Below are 25,768 nucleotides of genomic sequence, written 5' to 3'. Positions count from 1 at the left end.
ACCACATAGGTTTTTAACGCCCGTGTTCCACTTGTTTCTGGCACGCTCCGCTGCGGTCGCCCATTGTCGGAGCTCGAACTACTGTACGGTACGGTGAGTAAGAGGTTCGTGTTTATAGTGCCGGTGAACCGACAAGAGACAGTGTGGCACTTCCAGGAGCAGTATACAGTGACGGTCAAATTGCCACGTTTAAACGTCAAAGCTCGCGACAGTTCTGACCGGTAAGCGTCGTTATGTGTGGCTATTCGACTAACTCTTACACGAGGCAAAAGAAACTCTATGAGCGATTCTTTGTGCTACTATTTGTACCTTGCGATTTAGTTGCGGCAGAGAAGACCCGTTAAATGGAGAGAAGAATAGTTGATTGACGTTAGACTATTCTTTATGAGAGGATGGTGGTCACAATTATGACGATACCCTTTCACCACGATCATTTTCGTGAAACAACTCCATTGGCACAATGCGACGGAGACGTAAAATCACGAACTGACTGTTTAGGAAGCTTGCTTTGAAGATGTAATATTGTCAGATTTCACCTTGCCTCTGTCCGTAACAGAGATCTGTGTGTGTGTGTGTGTTATAAAAAACTGCTGCAGAATATGTCCTAAAATATTGCTAAGCAGTGTTGACCATATATGCGCATGGCATTGAAATACTATCTGCTCATATTGCTTACCCGTTTTTCATGTTAAATAACATGTGTTCTACTTGATGAACGAAGTTCATGGGGCAGACGTGACCGGCTCCACACACGTCTTCCCACACTTGCGACATGAAGCGGGTCTGAGGGCTCTGGACGTCACCCCGCTGCACAGTACTCTGCACTCGTGCATCAGGCAGCTGCAGTGGGGCGGAGCCAGTGGCAGGCAACCTGCACCTACAGAACTTTAAAAACTCTGCATTCAAGACGTCTGAAATGAGTATTATCTTAAGTATGGCCATTTATCTTAAGAGAGGGCGGGTGTTTGGTATCTAGGGTTGAGATCTTGCAAGTGTACGTTTTTCTCCTTACAAAACAAGGTCGAGTTAGTTATGTTTATGTGGAAGGTTACAAGTAATAAACATGAAGGTTGAGGACAGATTTCATTCGATGTCAGATAAGGAGAGATCATGCTGACACAGGAGTAGAGCACACCGCCTCTAGCCCTGACAAGGGCCTGAGTTGGCCGACAAGGAGAGTCCACGAGTCTCTCCAGTTGTGTCGTGTTCAGCTGACGTCACTCAACAGGTCCCGTAGAGCCGCCAGATCGCAGGGACGTTGAGACCGCCGCTGTCCACACGCTGGTGCCAGACGTTTCCTGTGAGGCTGAGACCGGATGGCTTAGCGGGCATGTCGGGATGCGGCAGGACGGCTGAGTGTTCGGCCGTCCAGCCAGGAGCGTGTCCACGCGGCCTGTGAACACGGCTGCTGTCTTGGGAGCGTCCCCAGGATACTCAGCATGAAGGTAGCGCACAGGTCCGGATTAAAAAATCACTATGCGATGTGATGCGATCTAGACTGCTCGCTCACTAAACTTCAGCACAGATCTCTGACACGTGACGTTTTAACACTCCCGTTCATTGTCGTTGCGATAAAAGTGACAATGCAGGAAGGTACTGTAACTTTTCCGAAATTTTTAGACCTTTAATGCCATACGCTACAGAGCGTATGGGGATCCACTACACGATGCCAACCCCAGCAGAACAGACACAAAGAGTCGCAAGAAACTACAGAGCCCGTGTCCTTAGAAATAGTCTAATGTGCGTTATAAAAAGTAGCGGAATTTTGCACATTGTGTACATGTATTTACTTCTTTATTCGTTTATTCCACCTGATAAAATTAAGGCATTCGTGCACTCTCTTATATATAACCTGACATATCAATGAGTCAACATTACGACATGCGAAGTACACGAGCAGCACACGGTAGTGATAACTATACTACTTCTGCTAATAACAACAACAACAACAACAATGGAGACACATAAGAACACACGTTTCTCTTGATGGGACATGCACAACTGTTGATACACACCCCAGTGATAAAATCAACTGCTGATGTACAATTTTGCAACTGTAGCAGGTATTATCACTGATGACAGAAATTAATGTATGGGGTTTCATAAATTCCACATGCTATGCTTTATATCAGAATACACATACTACAAAAATTGTAGCTCTGCATCTTTAAGTAGACTTAGATGTAAAACAGTATAACTGTTTCAAACTGTGGATGCATTACTTTTACATGTTCGTTCGCCTTTCTTTTAACAAATTACATAATGATAAAAATATCAAAACTTTACGTATTGCAATTACGTAACATTATTGCTTCAGTACAAACAGTCATGATTGCACACGACGTTTGGCCTTGGAGCGGAGTGGAAGAGAGGGGAGTCCCTTTCTCTCTCCCTCTGTCGCTCTTTGTTTTAACTCGCAACCGTCGGTAACTACAGAAAACTCTCGCTTCCCCACGGGAGGTAGGCTTCCAAAAGGATGGAGGCACAGGAAAGTTCCATCTGAGGTTACGTCCTGGTGAGACTCTTGTTAATACTCGTACTTCTGTATTTATGGGAAGAATTTTCCGATTATCTACGTCTAGAAGTCGAAATCTATCGTTTTGTAAATCCTGCTCGTAGATTGTGTGGCACCCGTAGGGCCAGATATAAGCTCAGATCTCAATTGAATTGCGATGAAGAGTGGATAGGAGTTTAAGAGAATTGTCTGGAAGAATAAATGCGGAAAGGAGTGGGACACTGGAGTGGAGAGCATTCAGGAAATGCCTCTGAATTTCTCTTGGGCTGTAGATACTACGTTGATGAATACCACACAGGCAGTTCATTTGAACAGGAATGGACATCTATGAAAAGGGCATCACAGAAGTTGGACAAACAAATAACTGGCAACCAATGCTGTACAATCGCAATAAAGTCATGAGATGTTCAATTGAATCTTTTATTAGAACATGTTACGCGTTTTGGGATTACACCCATTTTCAGACACATGTTACAAACAAGTACAAAACATAAGCGAACAGCATACTCAACACGTCTCAACGTTACAGAAAATGAGATGTGGTCATATGAGTTACATACCGCAAACTTCAACTCCTTCCTGCTCAACCAGGCGTACACCCTTGACAATTCAAAGAAAGTGTCGAATAATATATGACTGCGGCTCGAGCAGTCTTGAAGCAGAGCGTATACTGACGCTAAACAAGTCAACCAGCAGCGAAGCGCCCTCGCTAGGGGGCGCTGTATGGTCATGTGCTCCATGTGTTAACATGTAATTTAAGAATAATATACTCATCATATAAATCTAACAGGGTGTAATTACTTCTCTACACGTTAACACTAAAAGTTTCTTTATTTTTTTTAAAAACTCCAAATTTTTTTACATTGCCATACTGTGCCTATAGCCAGTAGTGGCACTAAACACAACTCAAACCATATGTCAATATAAAATAAATAATAGGGAGAGGGGGGGGGGATGGAAGTTCCTTGGTGAATAAACCTTTCAACCTCTCAAATCTCGAAAAGAATACCACCAGATTAAATATAACCAACATTATCCATCATAAACTAAATCCCTGTGACCAGCTCGCGTACACAAACGTCTTAGGCGCCATCTGTTATAGCCAACGGCAACCACATCGGCGGAAGCCATCCGCCTATCGAGTTACAGCCGAGTGATACTCATGGGCCATGATTGCCCAAACAGAAGCCTTCAGACAGCAACTTACACCCCTCTACCACATGGAAAAAGTTTAATGGTGAGAGGAAGAGCATTTTCATAAAATCCCAAAAGATACGTGGGCTATACCTCATACATTCCTTATATAAACCAGTGGCACGACAATTGCCCCAGTCCTACCTATGCTATCCGGATACCGGAGAGCTATAGATTTTTATAAAACAAATACAAAACATTAAAAGTGTTAAAACCTCAGTCTAAAATCAATAAAATAAACCATGGTGTCACCAAAGAGCACGCAAAGGGCACGGTGGTGAACAAATCTGTAAATGCCAACCTATACGCCCATCTAACTTTCCCTGTATGACGTTAAACTAGCCAACCACTCGGCAAAAAACCTAGCTTATCATAACGGTACGTGGACAGAACACCACCAGCTCCTATAAAATACACAATCATACTTCTAATGAGGGGATAATAGATACCAAGTTCAAAACAGTATCCGTTCAAACAAGCCAGAAAACCAGTTGTTCCCACCGGAAGCCTGTTTATTAAATACTGGGTGTGCAGCGTGCTGTATACGCGCGTAGATCTCCAGATCTTCAGAGTTATCTAAAATCTTCCCTTTAGGTTATAAATGCTGAATTCTTAGGCTATCTTCTATCAGGGCCCGCTTTTGGCCAGTCTCCTTCATATGACACCCCAGCCCACTATTATTACTATAGTTATGTTCTGTAAACCTTGTGGCAAAATCACTACCCGTCTGCCCAATGTATGTCCCAGCACATCCCCCACACTTAACTTCGTATACACCGGATTGCTTAAACTTATCTGTTTTCCCTTCGTCCGTATGTACTAATATTCCCCCCAACTACTTCCTTGTATGGAAGCCTACGCGAACGCCAGCCTTCCTAAAGGCTCTAGTTGTTTTTTGGCAACATGGTCCAACATATTTCATTGACACAATATTACTATTTAATTTTTGGCGGCCTGACTGCCGCTTCTTGTTAAGAATTTTAGCTCCAAACTGTCGTATAAATTTTTCCGAGTACCCGTTAGCCAGTCGTAATTACACCCTGTTAGATTTGTATTCTGAGTATATTATTATTGAATTACATGTGAATGCATGGAGCACATGACCATGCAGCGCCCCGACACGTTCTTTGAGTTGTCAAGACTGTACGCCTGGTAGGGTAGGAAGGAGTTCAGGTTTGTGGTATGTAACTCATATGGCCAGATCTCATTTTCTGTAACGTTGCGACGTGTTGAGTGTGCTGTTCACTTATGTTTTGTACTTGCTTGTAACATATGTCTGAAGATGGGTGTAATCCCGAAACGCATAATATGTTATAATAAAAGATTCAATTGAACATCTCATGCGATTGTACAGCATCGATGGCCAATTATTAACATGAAAATGATTACAGGCCTCAGACGGGATTTTATGTTCCATATATCAAACAAAGTTAGATATAAAGAGCTAAAGGAAAAGAAACCTTGGCAAACAGAAAAAAACACTGCAACTGATCGGTAAATGTAGAAGGTGCAAAAACGTTCAGAGGAACACAGGAATACAGCAGTATAAGTCACTTGGGAACGAAGTAACTAGGGGTAGATGTGAAACCAAAGCGAAATGGCTGTTGGAAAAATGTGAAGAGAAAGAATAACACATGGTCGTCTGGAAGATTTATTCATTGTACAGATTACTCAAAAGAACATTTGACGTAATTAAAAGTGAAGACGTCATCTTTAAGAGAGCATTGGGAATTCCACTGTCAAATGCAGAGGAGAGTGTAGGTAGGTGGAGAGAGTAAACTGAAGGCATCTACGAGGGGAAAGACCCGTCTGATGACTTGACAGAAGAAGAAATGAGAATCACAACGGAAGACACTGGAGATCCCAGATAAGAGTTGAGTTGAGTTGTTTGGGGAAGGAGACCAGACAGCGAGGTCATCGGTGTCATCGGATTAGGGAAGGATGGGGAAGGAAGTCTGACGTGCCCTTTGAAAGGAACCATCCCGGCATTTGCCTGGAGCGATTTAGGGAAATCACGGAAAACCTAAATCAGGATGGCCGGACGCGGGATTGAACCGTCGTCCTCCCGAATGCGAGTCCAGTGTCTAACCACTGCGCCACCTCGCTCGGTGACCCCACATAAGAGTCAGAGCTTACCACAGCTTTGGAAGGCAGAAGCGATAGGTGACATACCTTCGGAGTTTCCGAAATCATTGGCGAAAGTGTCAACCAAGAACTACTGAAGTTGGCGTCTAGAATATACGAGAATGACGCTATACCATTAGATACAAGGCTGAAGATATAAGCAGATACTTGCGAGGCCTATCGCACAATCAGCTTAACACCTCATGTATGGAATTTGTCGACAGGAATAATATATACAGAGGAATGGAAAGGATAATAGAGGATACGATAGATGACGATCATTTTGACTGTCAGAAGGCTATTAGCATGTCTGACATTGTAACTGATGAAGGAAGCAAAACTTGGAAAATAAAATGGACACATTCATAGGCCCTGTAGACCTAGAAAAAGCATCCGGAAATGTAAAAGTCTGGAAAATGTTCGAAATATTGAGAAAAATAAGAGTAAGTTGCAACGGAAGACGGGTAATACGTACAAGAACCAAGAGGGAACAATAAGGTTGCATGACCAAGAACAAAATGCTGTCCCATCGTCCTACCAAAGTATTTGGTATGTTCCATTCTTCACCGATTCTGATGAGAAACTCATCATTTCTTTTATTATCAGTCAATCTAATTTTCGACATTCTTCTCTAGCACCACATATCAAACGCTTCAGTTTTCTGTCCCGGTTTTCCCACTGTCCATGATTCACTTTCATAGAATACTGTGCTCCAAACTTACAGTATGAGTTACTCGTATTCCAACTAAAACCGTCATTTAATTGGATAGATAAAAAAAAAAAAAACTACTCACCAAGCGGCAGCAGAGCACACACATAAAAGACTGTTGTGATTGACAAGCTTTCTGGCCAGTGGCTCCTTCTTTAGGTAGGAGGGTTGAAAGGGAAGGAAGAAGGGTGAAGGAAAAGGACTGGAGAGGTCTAGGAAAAGGGGTAGATTTTGGAAAAGTCACCCAGAACCGCAGGTCAGGGGAGACTTACCGTACGAGATGAGAAGGGAAGGCTAATTGTTGGGGACCGCATCGGACGAGATTTGAAAACCTAAGAGCTTGAAGGTAGAAGACGAGGTGATATGTACGAGAGAGATTACTGCTAAGACATTTATCACAAGTTATAAAGAGTGAGAAGCTAAGTGCATTGTACATAACAGAGGTGGGATGGGGCGGTGAAAAATAGATGGGAAAGACAATGAAAGGTGCAGGAAACTGAAACGGAGTGAAGCAAAGAGCAGTTAAAGTGATAAAAAGATGGGTGGCGAGAACCAAGGACATGTTGTAGAGGTAGTTCCCACTTACGGAGTTCTGGGAAACTGGTGTCTGGGGGAAGAATCCAGATGGTGAAACAGGCGCCGAGGTCACGAATGTCATGCTGTAGAGCACGCTCTGCCACAGGATAATGTGAGTTGGCAGTGTATACCCTCACCCTATACCCATTCATCCTAACTGATAATCTGATGGTATGTAGAAGGCTGAACAGTGTTATAATAGCTGGGATATGACTTGTGTCGTTTCGCAGCTGGCTCTCCCTTTGATAGAATATGTTTTGCCAGTTACAGGGCTATTATAGGTGGTGATAGGAGGACACACTCTTATTAACTTGTGATCACTGTTTTAGAGGTAATCTCTGTGTTGCATGTTACACTGTGTTCCACCTTTAAGCTCTCAGGTTTACAAATTCCGTCCGATGCAGCCCCCAACAATCAGTCTTTCCTTCTCATCCTGTACGGTAAGACTCCCTGACCCGCTGTTCTGGGTGACTTTCCCAAAATCTACCCCTTTTCCTAGACCTCTTCAGTCCTTTTCCTTCACCCTTCTCCTTTCCCCTTCAACCCTTCTGTCTGAAGAAGGTGCCACTTTCATGTGTGTTCTGCCGCTGCTTCGTGAGTAGATTCTTTTATCTATCCTATTAAATAATTTTATCAATAATTGTTTGTTTTCGTTGTTACAAAACTGACATTTGATGTTAGTTGACTTCGTTTGGCCAGGAACATCCTCTTTGGATGTTCTTCTCTGCTTTTCATGTTCTCTTTAACTTGGCCATTATGAGTTACTTTATTCTCAAGGTAGCAGAATCTTTCAGTTGGTCTAGATCCTCGTCTACAGTTCTGACCTTAAGTTCAACACTGATCCCATTTCTGCTAGACTTCATTCATTTAGTCTTTCTTCGGTTTAGTCTTAATTCATAGAGTGTACACATTAGATTGTTCATTCTATTCAACACTTCCTACAGTTACCTCTCCCTTCCACTGAGAACTGCAATGACATCAGCTATTCCTATCATTGATAGCCTTTCAACACGAATTTTAATTCCATTTCTGAACCCCTCGTTTATGTCTGTCATTGCTTCTTCGATGTACAAATTGAATGGTAGGGGCGATTACATGTACGTCTTTCACCTTTCCTAATCTGAGCAGTTATTGGTCTTCCTATTTTTTCGTCTTGTTTGATGTACATATTGCACATAACCCTTCTTTGGTAGGGGTTACACTCATTTTTATGAGAGTTTCGGAAATCCTGCATCATTTTAAATTATCGTACGATTTTTATCTAAATACAAATCCTACGGACGCTTCTAGATTTTCCTTAAGTCTCGCTTTAATCATCAATCGCCAACCCAGAAGTCCTTCTCTGATGCCTTTACCTTTCCTAAAACCAAATTGATCGTAATCTAACACTTCCTCAATCTTCTTTTTCGTCTTATACACATATTCTTGTCAGCAACTTGAGTGTGAGAGCTCTTTAGGTAATTGTGCGGATGTCCTCGCACTTATGTGCCCTTGCAACATACAGAACTATGTGAATGATATTTTCCAGACATACTGATTGTTTATCTCACGAACCAATTTGAATAATAATTTGGCTTCCAAATTTCTCAAGAATTTTCGAAATTCCGAAGAACTGTTCCAAATGCCTTCCACATGATTTGATCGCGAGTCTTCCTGACCCCTGTTTGTTTCTGTGGGCTGGAGAGGTAGGCATCTCGACGACCGCTGCTTCCCGTGACGTCTCACGAGGCCACCTGAGGACAGAGCAGCGTCGACCTGACCGCCACAGGCAAAAGCGACTCCCGCCGCTGAACACCACAGAACGCCCTACACTATGCTGCTTGTGGTGTGGTGTCAGTGGTAGCCACAGATCTCAACCCAGGTTACATCGGTCTGTCTGTGATGGCTGGTGAACTTCTCAGCACTCTGTTGTCTCCACCCCAACCCGTGGCTATACATTCCGCAGTCGTTGCCCTACAGCCAGATGCCAGTGTAATGTGTCGGTACGATGCTCTCAAGTCCCTCATGCCGAAGATTCGTTTTTTTTACAAAGTCGTAAAGATGCACGTTCCTTGGACTTTCTCTTTTGCGATTTGCCGCTGAGTAATTCCAATAGCATTAGGAACGCAATAAACATCATGTACACACATCATTCTCCATCTTTAGCAATGTCTTTTCTGTACTGAAAATAAGCTCGCATAAGGACGAAATGCGAAAAATAATGCAGTATTTTTCTTAAAGACGTCGTATCTGCCATTAACTGTAACATTATTTGTTTTCACGACTACATTTTCAATCCTATGCACTTTATACAGTAATACAGCAATAACCGAAAAGTGAATGGCAGATGGTATGTATAGAACGCCACTATCATCCCATACATGAGGCAATTATATTACAACAAATGCTAAAAACAGCACATCACTTACATCGGGCCACTGGAGGTGTCAAAATTTACGAATCTTCTGACGTGTGTATATCTCACTGTTGTCTCTGTATGTTGAGCCTCCTAATTCCGAGTGCACATCAACTTTAGATGAGCGTAAGGATCATAGTTGTGGCATAAGATAAATTTATTGTTATGATGTTAACTTCACTAACATGAATCGCCTCAAATCACTCACTGTTCATGATGATTATACGACAACTGAGGCGGTTGGTGGGGAACATATTCACAAGTCGTTTCTTCTTTGTTCTTAGCAGTAAACGTTTTATATCAGAGTATCTTAACATCGTGTGTACATTCGTTAACGGAATTTGCCATTCTGTTTACGATACAATCATTTGATGTAAAGAAATAAGATAAGAGATTTCTTTATCATGATAGTTCGTAATAGTACGTATGGTATCCATCGTCAAAGGCTCACAGTAGCTTGGCTGCTTATGAAACCATGGCAGTAATAATCATATATATATATATATATCATTTTACATATGTATTCTTTGTACCATATTAACCTCACAAAGGCATAAATCGCCTTCACAACAAATTTCGTACATGAATTGATCCACTGGACAAATAAAAAGAAAAAGGAGTACAAAAATGACATAAAGACATGTGATGAGACACTTGTCACAAATTACAGAACATTATGTGTATCACCATGTAATTGCAAAATGTACTGTTAATACGTAAGGTACTGTACCAGTACAAATGTAGTCATACATTTCCATGGCCCTTAGAACGTTTAGGCCGAGAATGGCTTTTTCAGCTACACTTGCAAAACACCTTATTCATTTTTTTACTGAATTATTCAAATATATTACTTATGTTAAAATAAATACACCCTAATTATAAAAACGTGTATGAGTGGACATAATTCTTCCTCATTTCCATACATATCATACAACTCACACGAAACGTCGTAAAGGCTACTCATATAAAACCAGCATAGACACGATTCTGTGCAAATCGTTACGTCCTATGCTTGTCAGTAAGTCAAAGTCAAATAGCCAAACTATACATCCTCATTAATGTTACTTTCTATTATTAGCACATAAAACTGACTGGGATTTATCTCAAGATCTCTTATTTCTTAAATCTGTCTTATTGTTGGGCAAGCCGTGTGGGTGATTTTTTAAATAGTTGTATATTTCCACTTCTTCAGATATTTTGATACTTCTACCCTTAGGTTAATTTTTATTACTGGATCTACGTTAGGTGGTGGTACTCCTCTCTCTTTGCTTGATGTGCTCTTTAAATTTGTCGCTGGAATATGAGCTTTGTAAAGTCCGGTCAAGGTGTCCGTGCTGTAACTCATACGATTACTGACATTGTATATTGATCTAGTTTAAAAGGTAAATGCTACCTGCATACACTTTGTGGGGGCAGAAAGTGAAAGCTGTGCTTCCTACAGAAGCCTGATCCACTGGCTTGTTCACCAGTCCGTCGTCTCCCGTCTTGTGCAGATCTGCAGGCCCAGGCGGCTGTTTTCCGGGGACGACTCTCCAGCTACTTTCGGGACGTGGCGCAGCTGCTCTCACTCGGTGCGACGCACACCTCGCAGCTGTTGGTTCCCCTCGCATTCGAACGAATGGTAAGTGGACTTTTTTCCTCCTCTTATAAACTGTATTATACGTACAGGGGGTGAGAAAATGACACACACCACCTGGTCAGTTCTTGGAGAGTGTTTCCCAGTTTACCTGCTTCACACTGTAGCTATCTTTGGGTCTCCAGTTCTAATACTAACCATCTGGAAGAATTCTGAACCAACCTCTACTTCTGTGAGCCTTTTGGGGCTATGATACAGGGAGGCTAAGCTCGGAATGGTTAGAGATCGAAGAAAATCGTCTGTATCTTTCTTTTCTCGTATTTGCTAGCTACTTCTTTAACAGATTCAGATAACTTTGTATACAATCCTGCTTTACAAGCTGAAGCATGTTAGCTTCATATTCAGTGGAGAGTGGTCTAGAGTCTCAGTGTGGCATTTCAAGTCTCCATCAGCATCTTCTCTTCCTAAGAATCTCTACTCCATATGGAAGGCCTATAAAATTACTTCTCTCAACATGGAGGTTCGTCAACTTCAAATCTCGTAATGAACCTGTATACATACCACATAATTCATACATTTGACACAACTGCTCAAACTCTTCCCACCTTAACATTCACGTGACCATTTCCCACGACTCCATGACAAGACGATAGCGCAGCTGACACTTGCGGCTCGACGCCATTGGTGGCCCCCTGTGCTCACCACTGCCAGCCAGCACTGTCCGTGTGACACGGCAATGGCCCAGCCGCCGCAGCCACAGAGGACGCGCGTCAATAACGAAAACCTGCAGTTGAGGTCCACCAGTTAGAGCGTGTTGCGTCTGCGAGTGGCTTTGTTAAAGGCACCGTGCTACTACAGTCACAACCAGAACATTTTATGAATATGTCAAGGTCAAAGAAAATCTCTGTCAGACTAACCTGAAACCGGATGCTGCTTTCTGAGAGCATTCATCTTAGTCGTTAGCCTTTCTGCACGTGTCTCGTGGCATAACTCGAACCATTATCAAGTTTGAATTCTCTGTCTATGATTTATGAACACTACCACCAGTGATTTTCCCACTACCGAGAATAACAGCTATGTGGTCTTAACACATACACTGGACTCGCATTCGGGAGGACGACGGTTCAATCCCGTGTCCGGCCATTCTGATTTAGGGCACGGCCGACTTCCTTCGCCATCCTTCCCTAATCCGATAAGACCGATGACCTCGCTGTCTGGTCTCCTTCCCCAAACAACCCAACCTTAACACATAGAATGGCCACTGTGCATTATGACTCTTTGGATTCTGACAGTAGTATACATGGAAAGCAAAAGGACGCAGTATGATCTGTGCCTTTGTGTAGCTTTTTGTGGCGTATGTAGCAACGTGCCAGTCCCTAAAGTATCGTGTGAGCCTCATTTTGGATCATTTGAGAAGAGAATTACGCGATACCTGTTTTAGTGAACTGAAAAGGTTCTGAGTAGATTAAATCTTTTTTCTATAAATATTACGGATATTTGCTGGATGGTAATTTCAGAGATTCATAGTTGCGGGTTCCGTATTTAAGAATGGTTTCTGCCGACATCGTATCATGTCCTGTCATTGCATCTTGTTTTCGTTACCATCATCCATGCATTTCACTGCAGCAAAGGCAATTTGCCTGATACGTGTCCAATATTTTGTAGAGTTAGTACCTCACAGCTTGCGAGAATGTTTAAAGGACGACTTCTTTATTACATTTGCGGTGCAGCTACGTTTCGTTGACCATACACTGCACCTGCTTAGGAAAAGTGTAATTGCGAAAAGTTATTCCGTGAAACCAATGTTGTACAGATAGTGTCGATTTAAAGACACACTTTGCTTTCTGAATGAAACTTAAGTCTTCAGACAGCTGCAGCAGTCTTGAGGTATTCGTATTCGAGATAATTCCTCTCGTGGTTCTTCACTACAGCCCTGCAGAGTAGTACGGCAAAGCGTGCTGTGGCCCAGGTAACGACGCAGCTTACGATTTTGACCCTGTGCCCCTGGTAACTGGGCTCTCACATAATACTGTGTGCAAATATGTATGTATGTATGTTCAGAATAGTTCAAATGGCTCTGAGCACTATGTGACTTAACTTCTGAGGTCAACAGTCCCCTAGAACTTAGAACTACTTAAACCTAACTAACCTAAGGACATCACACACATCCATGCCAGGGGCAGGATTCGAACCTGCGACTGTAGCTGTCGCGCAGTTCCAGACTGAAGTGCTTAGAACCGCTCGGCCACACCGGTGGCATAGATTAGGTCTAGATGGCAGAAAGCGCAGTGGCGCCATGGCAAGGACGACGGATTCAACGTATTGGAAGGTGCCGATTCAAAAGTCTGCAGCACCTTCCAATTCACTGCTCCTGCACAACCAGGGAAATTCTGAATTTTATTTTTCGTTTTCTGTACTGCTTATCGACGTACGGGTAAGAGTCGACTGCAGCCACGTGTCACCACTGCAGTGAGTTTGGGTTTGACCGTTCGCTGCACCCCCTACTGTGTGGACTCGGCCCGTGTCGCTGGCTGGCCTCCCTCGCCCTGTGTTGCTGTGACGCCCACAGCCGGGCTGTCCGAAGCGCGAAGCGGATCAGACCACAAACGGGATGTTAGCTGCCCGCTGACCGCTAACCGCATGCTGTCACAGCGAGGACGTGACACACGTCACACACACACACACACACACACACACACACACACATGTAAACGCGTGCAGTATTCCTGGCGCACATCCGCAAAGATCTACTTACGCAAATACGAATTGGAGGCGATAAATCGCGATCCCGCCTAGAACCGGTCGGCCATGTATGTATGTATGTATGTAAATTAAAAAAAATATTGTATTCGAAAAGGATTTCTTTTTTCTCTGGCACCTGCCATCAATATAAAACTTATAAAGGAGGTATTTCATTCAAAAAATATGAAAAAGATGAACAACTGTATTGTGAAAACAACTGAAAGCTTTTTAATTTCCATTTTTTCTCGTATTTGTGATATACGTAACAGTTTTGTTATTTCGTAACTGATTCATTACAATGTACACATTCTTTTGTGAATAAGGAAATTTTTTAATTTCCAATGTCTATTAAACACTTATTAGTAACTCAGAGAGAGAGAGAGAGAGAAGTTTTCAGTGTGTACATACTTAGAACAGCAACAGAAATGGCAGCTCAAGAACAATACACACACACACACACACACACACACACACACACGCACCATAAACATATAAAATACTTTCTTTACACGGATCCATATTGTACATGTTCCACACGAAATATATACTCTGTCTCTCTCTCTCTCTCTCTCTCTCTCTCTCTCTCTCTCTCACACACACACACACACACACACACACACACACACACACACACACACACACACATGGACGCACGCAGTGTGCAATGAAACATTCATAATCTGAAACATGCAGTCAGAACTGTGACAAACAGCTCATCAAAATATTCCACACACACCCAGTCAAGTGGAACACCTTTTTTACCTTTTTACTAACAAATAAACCCACCCAGACACATCAGTAAATAGTGTGGGTGCAGCAGATTTCCACACCTATGCCCCCCGATGAACCACTTGTGATCGTGGTAGGACACCCCTGCTTCCAGCTGGAATTGCAGTATATACCTCAGTATATAACCTCAATCGAAAGGTCTCCTGATAAGCATTTGTGGCGCAGCGCCAATGCCCTAGAGGAGGCACCTGCTGAAGTCCCTGAACGTGAAAGTCTTTCAGGCTGTGCAAATCACCGTGTCTGTCATGCAGACTTGTGGGATAGTCCAGCTCTAACTCTAGGACATATCCCTCAACAGCATCAGCAGCCACATATTTGATCTCTTTCCTCAGTCTGGTGATTTCCCCTTTGGACATCCATGAGAGCCCTTGAAAAGGGAGACTTTGTTGCATGGTTTGCCTTTAGAGACAGTTTACATCCAGGTAAAGGATGAAACTGAAATCGTCAGACAACCTGTACTCCCCCTCGATTATTTGCAAGTTATTTGCCTTGGCATACCTGCGCACACATTAGCAAAGTCACTCGTGGACCGCATGTTCCAGGAGGACATGCATCTCAACGTTGGTGAACAATTGGCTGCTGGCTTGTGTCTTTCTTAACATGGCATCCCACGAAATCTCAGCCATATGCTACGAACGTCTCGAAGATGTTGGCGGTTAGATGTACATTGGTGTTCATCATTTTACATGTTCTGATAAATCAGAGATGCCGAAGTCCTGCTGTTCATTCACTAAGTGCCCGTTCTTTCCATTCATTATGGAAATGCGTCTTAGTTTACTACAGAATCCAGATATTCGTATGGAAAGACCCCTTCTCCGTCACAAGTTGAAACTCTTGAAACTCTACATCATCGAGATAAGTGGCTCCCTTTGCTACGAATATCTTCAGGACGCGTTGGTTCAGCAAATTTCTAAAGAGACGTGAGCATGAAGCGTTGTGAATCCAGGAAGTGGAGCATTATTCTTGGTGTGATCCTCTGTGAAGCGGCATGTATCTGTCAACGGTGTCAGCAATGACACTGATCTTATCATCCTACAACCCAGACTCCTCAAAGTGCTGAACTAGAAAGTGGGCATCATGCTCACTGAAATTGTGGAAAAGATGGCTGTGTGCTGTGGCAGTTGGTACTTAAAGTTACATGGGTTGTCAGCTGCTCTCTGGGACTTCCCCGTTACGTGGCAACAGTCTGTACAGGGAGCTTCCTCACCTCTGTCCAGTCACAGTCCCCAGGTATAACCATCAGCTGCCTGCTTGTACAGTGCATCATTCTCCTTCACGTTTTCACTATAAATGTTATAAACATCCCGGACAAGACTTTCAAGCTCAGTGAGCAGCCATCTCGCACTATCCCCTTGACATAAGATTTTAATTTTAGTGCACAGAACTTGATGGGTAGCCACATATCGTATGCATCATATTGTGGCAGTGATACGGGAGGCAGAGGCACCACGTTCACACTGTACCACAGGAGCTAGGAGGCGCTCTAAATCGACGTAAACGACGAAGGGACAGAAGTGTTGGTGAGAGGCATTCTTAAACTTCTAGAACCGTTTATCCTTGATAAGCATTTCCACACATATTGTTTCCTGGCTCTAACAGCCAATCAGGTGTCTTTCAAGATACATGCTCTTGGTAAACGACTTGAGACATCTACCGCAAAAATATCTTGCACCTTTTTTTGTTTTCATTTCAGAGGAACGTAGGTGGGACATGCATTTTATCCATACGTTGTGTTGCGTATCGTCTTCAGAAATTAGCAGCAGGTCTACACTTTTTGGTTGTTTCTCGGCTAATATGGGCAAGAAGAGGGGACCACCTAATTTACGCTTGACTTCTTTGTCGATGTGCCACACAGCGTGTTAATGTTTGTCTTCTCCTTATGGCTTTCCAACATATACGAGAAACTAGATCGTCAGTGGATATCTGGTGTTTGTTGTGTATCTGTATGACCTGTATTTTTTGGTTAATTTCTATCGCTAGCGAGAAGCAACCATGGAAATCAATTTAAATTCCTCTCATCATGATTCTGGGCATTAGGACATGCTTTTTGTTAGCAGTATATACTTTTGAAGATAGATGTAACTGGACCCCACAATAAGTTGATCAAAATCTTATGAACATAAATCAAGACAGAGCATACAGCTGAGTGTCTTACAGGACTCCCTTTCCTGCACCTCAGAAAAGTGACTCAGTATGACCACTCTGGTACCGACTCACCCCATGACGTCACGACAGCTCTCCCCCTAACTTGGACAATGCTCTTCCCCCCAACAACACGTCCAACTCCTAATAACTCTGCACACGAGAAGCAGAAAGAGACGCAGTTGATAAGTATCTAAGGAAGGAGAAATAAAAATCCGTATTCGTACAATAATAATAATAAATTCTGGGTACTTACAAGTAAAGCTGTTGTTGTGTTCATTACTGGAATACACTTCCAGCAACTCATCATCAGCGGGCATGTTTGTCATTAAGGGCATATCCAGCATGGGTACTGGAGGAGATGAATGACGTCGGCAGGGGAATGTGTCTGAAAGAATACGGACAAACCCAAACGAAACACAGTTGCAAAAGAACTAGTAGCTGGTGGTCGTGTCAAAACACCGAAATTCGCATTGAGAACATCTACAAACTAGAGCATTTCAAAAATAACAAACAAAAAATTTAATACTGTAGAATAAGCGATATCTGCCTCTGAACAATCGAAGTTGTTCCCCAGAGATCATCATCATCGTCATCATCATTATCAGCTGCTGGGTTCAGATCCCACAGCCAGTAACGCCTGCTCACACCTAGAAAAGAAGAAGTAGAACCCATAAGAATCACATACACTACTAGCCATTAAAATTGCTACACCAAGAAGAAATGCAGGTGATAAACGGGTACTCACTGGACAAATATATTATTCTAGAACTGACAGTGATAACATTTTCACGGAATTTCGGTTCATAGATCCTGAGAAATCAGTACCCAGAACAACCACCTCTGGCCGTAATAACGGCCTTGATACGCCTGGGCATTGAGTCAGAGCTTTGATGGCGTGTACAGGTACAGCTGCCCATGTAGCCTCAACACGATACCACAGTTCATCAAGAGTAGTGACTGGCGTATTGTGACGAGCCAGTTGCTCGGCCACCATTGACCAGACGTTTTCAATTGGTGAGAGATCTGGAGAATGTGCTGGCCAGGGCAGCAGTCGAACATTTTCTGTATCCAGAAAGGCCCGTACAGGACCTGCAACATGCGGTCGTGCATTATCCTGCTGAAATGTAGGATTTCGCAGAGAGAGGGTAGAGCCACGGGTCGTAAGACATCTGCAATGTAGCGCCCACTGTTCAAAGTGTCGTCATTGCGAACAAGAGATGACCGAGACATGTAACCAATGGCACCCCATACCATCACGCCGGGTGATACGCCAGAATGGCGATGACGAATACACGCTTCCAATGTGCGTTCACCGCGATGTCGCCAAACACGTATGCGACCATCATGATGCTGTAAACAGAACCTGGATTCATCCGAAAAAATGACTTTTTGCCATTCGTGCACCCAGGTTCGTCGTTAAGTACACCATAGCAGGCACTCCTGTCTGTGATGCAGCGTCAAGGGTAACCGCAGCCACAGTCTCCAAGCTGATAGTCCATTCTGCTGCAAGCGTCGTCGAACTGTTCGTGCAGATGGTTGTTGTATTGCAAACGTCCCCATCTGTTGACTCAGGGATCGAGACGTGGCTGCACGATGCGTTACAGCCGTCCGGATAAGATGCCTGTCATCTCGACTGCTAGTCATATTAGGCCGTTGGATCCAGCACGGCGTTCCGTATTACCCTCCTGAACCCACCGTTTCAATAGTCTGCTAACAGTCATTGGATCTCGACCAAAGCGAGCAGAAATGTCGCGATACGATAAACCGCAATCGTGATAGGCTACAATCCGACCTTTATGAAAGTCGGAGACATGATCGTACGCATTTCTCCTCCTTACACGAGGCATCATATCAACGTTTCACCAGGCAACGCCGGTCAACTGCTGTTTGTGTATGAGAAATCGGTTGGAAACTTTGCTCATGTCAGCACGTTGTAGGTGTCGCCACCGGCGCCAACATTCTGTGAATGCTCTGAAAAGCTAATCATTTGCATATCACAGCATCTTCTTCCTGTCGGTTACATTTCGCGTCTGTAGCACGTCATCTTCGTGGTGTGGCAATTTTAATGGCCAGTAGTGTATAAACAAAAACACTATAGAAAATATGTATACTTGCTTTCATCCTCAGCCAAGGTGACCATGATGAATGACGTCACACCGCACCGTCGTCGGTAAACAGTGACAACAGTGCGGCGTCATCATTGTTATCCAACGTGCGTGGCCACGACTGCAGTCACCATCGTCGTCACGGATACCGCACGAGCGCTTGACTCAGGGCTGGCTGGCAGTCGGAGAGAGAGCAAGACTCGGGTCGCCCCCCGCAGGGCTGTTTACAAAAGCCTTCAGCCACGCAGCGTGCGCTGATCAGCAATTCAAGTCGCAGTCCATCACGCTTCTTCTCTCCCCACTAACATTACTTACACATAGCGCATTGCGACAGTGCCCAGCGTGTTGGTACAGATTTGAACATGCCTCTCTCAACTTGCTACTACTCTCATTACTTACCAAGCGTGGACGCAAGGCAGCAGAAACGGGTTTATTTCTCGTAAGAAGAAGAACTTCCACATATTAAACGAGTGGGATTGTGCTGTGACAGAAATGCGCGAAATGGAATATGCTGGCTGCAAGTAGCTGCTGATCGGCTACGTTTTGAGTGACACATTGCAGAAACTTGGGAAATCATCTCGACAGTTCTCCAAAAAGAGTGTAGATGTCGCCTGGTAAATAAACACAACTGACAAAAGAACTGTAAAAAATGAGCTCGGGAGTATCTAAACAAGTACAAAATTTTTATTAAGAAAGTAATATTTGCACATATCTGCAACACAAGTAAATCCATTTTTCTCTCCAGCACCGTACACTTGCTTAAGGTGTCGGACTGACATACAGTTGAATGATTCCAAATTCAGGATGGCAGTGTTCTTGAAAATATCCCACATTCACACCACCACCTCACGACCTTTGACTGCATGACGCTCTCTCTGTGATCACAGTTTCGGAGTGATGTCAGCGTATCCTCACAGGTCATTCCTGTATCGTGGCGGCTACTGCGATAGTGGAATCGAGCCAGTCACGCTACTGTCTTCCAAGACATGTCACACTTCATTGTTCTGAGCAGCTGGGCAGAAGTGACAACTGTGTAGAAACTTGTCGAAACACAGACTGAGTCGATGTGTGTGACAACAGCTACACCTTTAATCATCTTTAAACATGAAGCGGCCGCACTCGTCGTGGAGGCCTCGCCCGTGAGCAACAATGTTGTACCAGGAGACAGGCAGCTTGTACCCTGGCAAGCAGGTCTTCAGCTGTATCTACAGGTGTTTCGTACACCTACATCTTGGCATAACCTCAGAGAATGGAGTCGAGGGTTGTAAGATCCAGCGATCGCAATGGCCATCAGAGAGGACCCCCCCTTTCCAGTCCTACAATGAGTGTGAGTATTCTTCAGGTGCTTGCAAACATTAACATCAAAGTGGAATGATCTTGGATAATGCCCTAAAATACCTTGAATGAGAATCTTTGCTGTTGGCCTCCGATATGGGTGGCGTGGGTGTTGTCCTCATTCTAGATCTGCCTGTTTGGCTTTTGAAAACAACATCACGCTTGAATGAGGCCTCATCCACAAACAATACAAACTGTATGAAGTTGGACAGTACAGCGCTGTGAACGATACCGGATTGACACAAGCAGACATAGGGTTCAAAATCCGTTTGTCCCAGTGCTTGCACATTTCATCTTTGATTACTCATTGTGCACTGTACACAGCAACACACCTCACCACGAACACGACACAAGCTATCTGATGCAATGGACAGCTGACAGCAGGGTCAGTGGTGTGCTTGCAGCACAGGTTAATGCGCCACTGCGACGCTTGAGTGCTGCGAGCCTAGTTGTGCACAGTAGGTCCGTTTGGTGGTCAGGTGTCTACACTGTTTATCAGCTGCTACTGTTCGAGTGCACAACGGACACCCGATATCTTTGCCAGAGTGTGAAGAACTGCAGGCATCATTGCAATACATGCATTCATTCAGACTGACCGTCGTTACTTTGAAGAATTGCTGTGAGCTACATTGTTGTTAGGTGGTGTATGCTGTGTATGTCCTTAACACAATAAATATGCACTTTCGAGTATTGGTTCCCTATCTCAATATAATCTATTGTGGAACCACTGTCACCTGTTTCAGTGTGACCCAAAAGGATTGGGGACCCCACATACAGAGAACAAGAGCAGTTCCGTCCCACTTCCCTCAGACTCTCCCGACGGCACCCATGTCTGTGGTGAGCACTCACCTTCCAGAACAACATACTGGGTGATGCTGGGGTAGATAGAAGAAAGGAAAACAGAATGGGCAAGTGCGAGAGGGACTCACACACTAAGGGTTCTGTACAAACTCCCCATCCTGGGAATCGAGTTTCCCAATGATTTTTGCCTGTTATCGACACTTTGTAACTTTACTGGCAAGATACTGGTCCCAGGAATACCAAGATCGATTCAGAAACTCTATGTTATTTCCTCAGCCCAAACAAACAAGAACAAGCAAGCAGAGGACTTTAGTTTATGTATGTAGGGAGAGAAGATTTGATAACACATTTTTGTTTACGTACTAAATCATGAATACAACATACATTTTATGTTTGGATGCAGTAATGTTCATATGTTATACTTTCGACAGGTCATGAATACAATGTATGTCCAAATCGAAAACGACATTTTTATGTGATATAATGAAAAGTTAACAAGTTTCAGATTTTTTGCTTTACTTGCACCGGAAAACTTAGTTGTTGCCAAATCATATGATTCCAAGTCAATGGAGGGCACCCTATAGGTTTCGATGAGTGAGTTTTCGATTATAAAACAGGAGACATAAACAGCCATATCTGTTGACTGGAGCCAGTTATAAGATTACAATTTTTACGCCGCCAAGGGTCCGTATACCTTTGTATGTGACATAATTTGAACATGATACGCAGAACTGATCCAGAGATAAAGATTCCCAACAGATGGGCAGACAAATAGACAGACTGATAAAAAATAATACGAAAAGTATTTTCTAGAGTTATATAGTTACCAATTATGGATTTTAAGATTTTTTCCTTTATTTGCACTGTGAAAACTGGCTTCTTCCAAAATGTCATGATTCTAAATCAACAGGGAGCACCTTATACATTTTTGTGAGTGATTTTTCAGGTATGAAATTATGTAATTTAAATGGCAATATCTTTATTACAGTGATTTAGAAGCCTACAATTTGTACAACGTCAAACGAGCATAGACCTTAATACGTGACACAAATGTGAACTTCGTACCCGAAAATGGTCCAGAAAAAATGATCTTAACACTCGGACAGTCAATACATTCTTTCAAATCTGCAATATTCGAGACGTGTTCAGATACAGACGGCATCGTGTTAGATGACGAGCTACAAACGCAAATTTTCGGCAAAAGCGATCAGCCAGACAACAGACAAACGCTACCACATTTTGAGACAAACTGACATTTCGTGTGTGCACAATTAACTCAGATAATGTTTCAGATATGGAGCGGCTGATGTCTATCGTTGCGTTTGTAGAAGGTCATAACATGTGTTCAGGTTTCTCACAGCGTTGGTAACGAGTAGGATTTTGACGGATTTGTCAACAGTCTGGCCATTCTATTTTCGAAAATCGTTCAAAAGTTTGAATAGAATCTCCTCAGAGTTCCAGCCACGCCATGTGGCTTTACACGTAGGAACTCGACGCTGCTGGCAGCTCCAGAACATTTCAGTTGGATAGATCGTCACGGGAGTATACATTCATACATTCAGACGTCTGTAATGTCAACTACCAAGAAATATCTGCACCTCTCTAATCTGATGTCACAGTTTGAGAAATGTATTTATTTAAAAAAAAAAACCACTAGGCATCTGCTGTGCATTAATGTTTTTATGCCTGTACAAAACTGAATGTACTACACTCATGCGCTGGCAGTAATTTCAGTGTCATGTAATAGTGCTACATGTAACTGTATACTAAGACAGGCTGCTGCTTGTGGATGTTATGAAAGTAATTTGAACTATTTTCTGTGTGTCTCAGGGTAGCCACGCAAGTGATCAGCAACTCCACGGTTGGATTAAGGACATGGAACGTGTGAAAGACATGCTGCGCACGAAATTAACCGGATGGTTACAGGACTTGCAATTCGCCAGCAAACAGGTGGAGCACTACGAGGTGGAAGAAGACGAGGACAGGCCAGGGCACTTGATACTCAGGTATAAACCAGTGTACACTCAAATGTCTGTCGTACTCACTATGGTTTATTGGACTTTATCTCACTTTTATCCATGGAAGTATTCATTAAAGTTATAGAAAACACAGGGATCATTTAATTCAGAATGGAGTAAAGAACTAGCACTAATAGACAGTAGTGAAGGACATGGTTACAGAAACTCGTGAGTTACAAAGTTTTTTGACTCCGTTTAGCCTTCGATATTTTGATCGTATTGTGTCTTAAAATGTTCCACGTATTACGTAACAGACAAGCGGAGAAAACTGACACAATAAACGATGTTACTGCATTTACTAGAGAAAGTATTGATGGTTACAGATACTTCCGAAGTTTTCATAATTTGTGGAAACAATGATGTGGAACCTGACACGAAAAGTGAGCGTGTCCTCGTCCTATTCGGGACAAAAAAAAAAGTTAAAAATTCCTCGTTTAAGAAATCGTTCACGCAGGAGAATGGTACAAACGTGCCGTCGTTTGACCATCGCACAGAGTCCCGTATGGAAATCATAGTAATGAGTACCCCTGGCGTAGAGAAACAGCTGAAACAGCTGAAAATAAATAAGTGGCAATGCCTAGATGGAATGCCAGTTTGGTTTTACAAAGGTCCGCAGCTCGTGGTCGTGCGGTAGCGTTCTCGCTTCCCGCGCCCGGGTTGCCGGGTTCGATTCCCGGCGGGGTCAGGGATTTTCTCTGCCTCGTGATGACTGGGTGTTGTGTGATGTCCTTAGGTTAGTTAGGTTTAAGTAGTTCTAAGTTCTAGGGGACTAATGACCATAGATGTTGAGTCCCATAGTGCTCAGAGCCATTTGAACCATTTTTTTGGTTTTACAAAGAGTAGTGTACGGCACTGGCCCCTTACTTAGCTTGCATTTACCGCGAATCTTGCGATCAGCGCTGAGAACCAAGCGAATGGAAAAAAGTGCAGGTGACTCTAGTGTATAGGAAAGGTGAAAGAACGGACCCACAAAATTACAGACCAATATCCCTAACACCCGTTTCCTGCAGAATCCTTGAACATATTCTCAGTTCGAACATAATCAACTTTCTTCAGACTAAGGAGCTTATGTGCACAAATCAACACGGTTTTGGTAAGCATCGCTTCTGTGAAACTCACCTTTTCCTTTTCTCGCATGAGAGCTATGGATGAAGGGCAACAGGCAGATTCCATATTTCTAGATTTCTCGAAAGCATTTGACACGGTGTCCCATTGCGGGGTCCTAACGGAAGAACGAGCATATGGAATAAGTTGAGTGACTGCAGGTTGACACAAGATGACGTCGACAAAATTTCTAGTTGGTGTGATGAATGGCAGGTGGCTCTTGCTGTAGAAGAAAGTGGATGAGTAGCAAAAACGAACCCGTAATATCCGGATACGGCATTCCAAGTGTCCTGCTTACCACAGTCGCTTCGTTTAAATATCTGGGCGTAATGTTGCGAAGCGAGGTGAAATGGAATAAACATGTGGGGATTCTGGTAGGGAAGGCCAACGGTCCACTTCGGTTTATTGTGAGAGTTTTGTGAAAGTGTGGTTCGTGTGTGAGGGAGACCCCGTATAGGACGCCAGAGCGACTTGTTGTTCAGCATTGTTCGAGTGTTTGGGATCTGCACCAGGTCGGATAGAAAGAAGACATCGAAACAATTCAGGGGGAGCAGGTAGATTTCTTACCGGTAGGTTCGATCAGCATGCAAGTGTTACGTATATGCTTCTGGAGCTCAGCAAGGAAGAAGACACTCATTTCGAAGAAAACAACTGAGAAAGTGTAGAGAACCTGGCTGTAGAACGATCCTAATAACGCCAGCATACATTTCTGGTAGGGACCACGAAGACAAGATACGAGGAATTACGGCTCCTAAGGAGGCATATACACTGGCGTCTGTCCCTCGCTCTGTCAGCGAGCGGAACAGGAAAGGAAACGACTAGTTGTAGAACAGGGTACCCTCCGCCACGCACCTCACGGTGGCTTGCGGATTATGTATGTAGATGTAGATACAAAGGACGGTAGTTGAGAGGAATTATTGGTTTCATGTCCATAAATTTAGTGAAATCATGAGCACGTGGCGATGTTCGAAATGGTTTGCACCATCCAGCAGGCTGCTACAACGCCCCTGTCTGAAAGAGTTGCCCTCGCCACTATTAAAACCGTGGCGCTTCTCTGCCGGCTTCTTTAGGCATCACTGTCCAGCAGAACTAGATGCTTGCCCACAACAGACCAACGTATCAGGAACTGAGCCCTGATCTGTTGTCGCTGCCATTGTGTAACATCACCTAAATCGCAAATCCATGCCTACAGATGTCACAAATACTTCCTGTGTGACGACTATCTGACCCAGTATCGCAGAACCACCTGACCTATCCCAGTTACAAACAAGACCACCCATCAGTAGGACAGAAAACCAGTCCAAGTTGCAAATTTTTATTTTTTATTCATTCGATGATTTGTTTCGGACCGAGACCCATTTTGAAATCACCATAACATAGTCGAAAATGGCATTTCCGAAGATGTCAAGAACGTGCGATGAACATTTACAGTGCATACAGGTAACTCATCGAATGAACAAAACCTTGGAACGGTTTTTCTTTCACTGATTACCAGAAGTTGCTGACCCAAACTACTGCAGCATACTGAAGTTCGTAAAACCAACCATGTTAACTATGCCAAATGTACAATCCTAGCACAACTGCATCATCTACACAGCCTCAACTCGAATGATCTAATAAATATAAAGTAAACGCATTAT

General features: G+C 43.4%; 2 protein-coding genes across 3 annotated transcripts in view; both read left to right on the top strand.

The window, feature by feature from the left end:
* LOC126212581 (uncharacterized) overlaps window positions 1–25,768 on the top strand; it is a 656,804-nt gene that overhangs the window by 622,896 nt on the left and 8,140 nt on the right. The window lies entirely within an intron of this gene.
* LOC126212583 (uncharacterized) overlaps window positions 1–25,768 on the top strand; it is a 235,906-nt gene that overhangs the window by 203,231 nt on the left and 6,907 nt on the right. The window contains exons 3-4 of the mRNA XM_049940013.1: window positions 11,007–11,134; window positions 22,837–23,012. Coding sequence (XP_049795970.1) covers window positions 11,007–11,134; window positions 22,837–23,012 — 304 coding nt within the window. The remainder of the gene's footprint in view (window positions 1–11,006; window positions 11,135–22,836; window positions 23,013–25,768) is intronic.

The sequence above is a fragment of the Schistocerca nitens genome, chromosome 11 (genome assembly GCF_023898315.1).
Source record: "Schistocerca nitens isolate TAMUIC-IGC-003100 chromosome 11, iqSchNite1.1, whole genome shotgun sequence".
In the NCBI taxonomy this organism is placed as follows: Eukaryota; Metazoa; Arthropoda; class Insecta; order Orthoptera; family Acrididae; genus Schistocerca; species Schistocerca nitens.
This window is presented reverse-complemented; position numbering and strand designations above follow the sequence as displayed.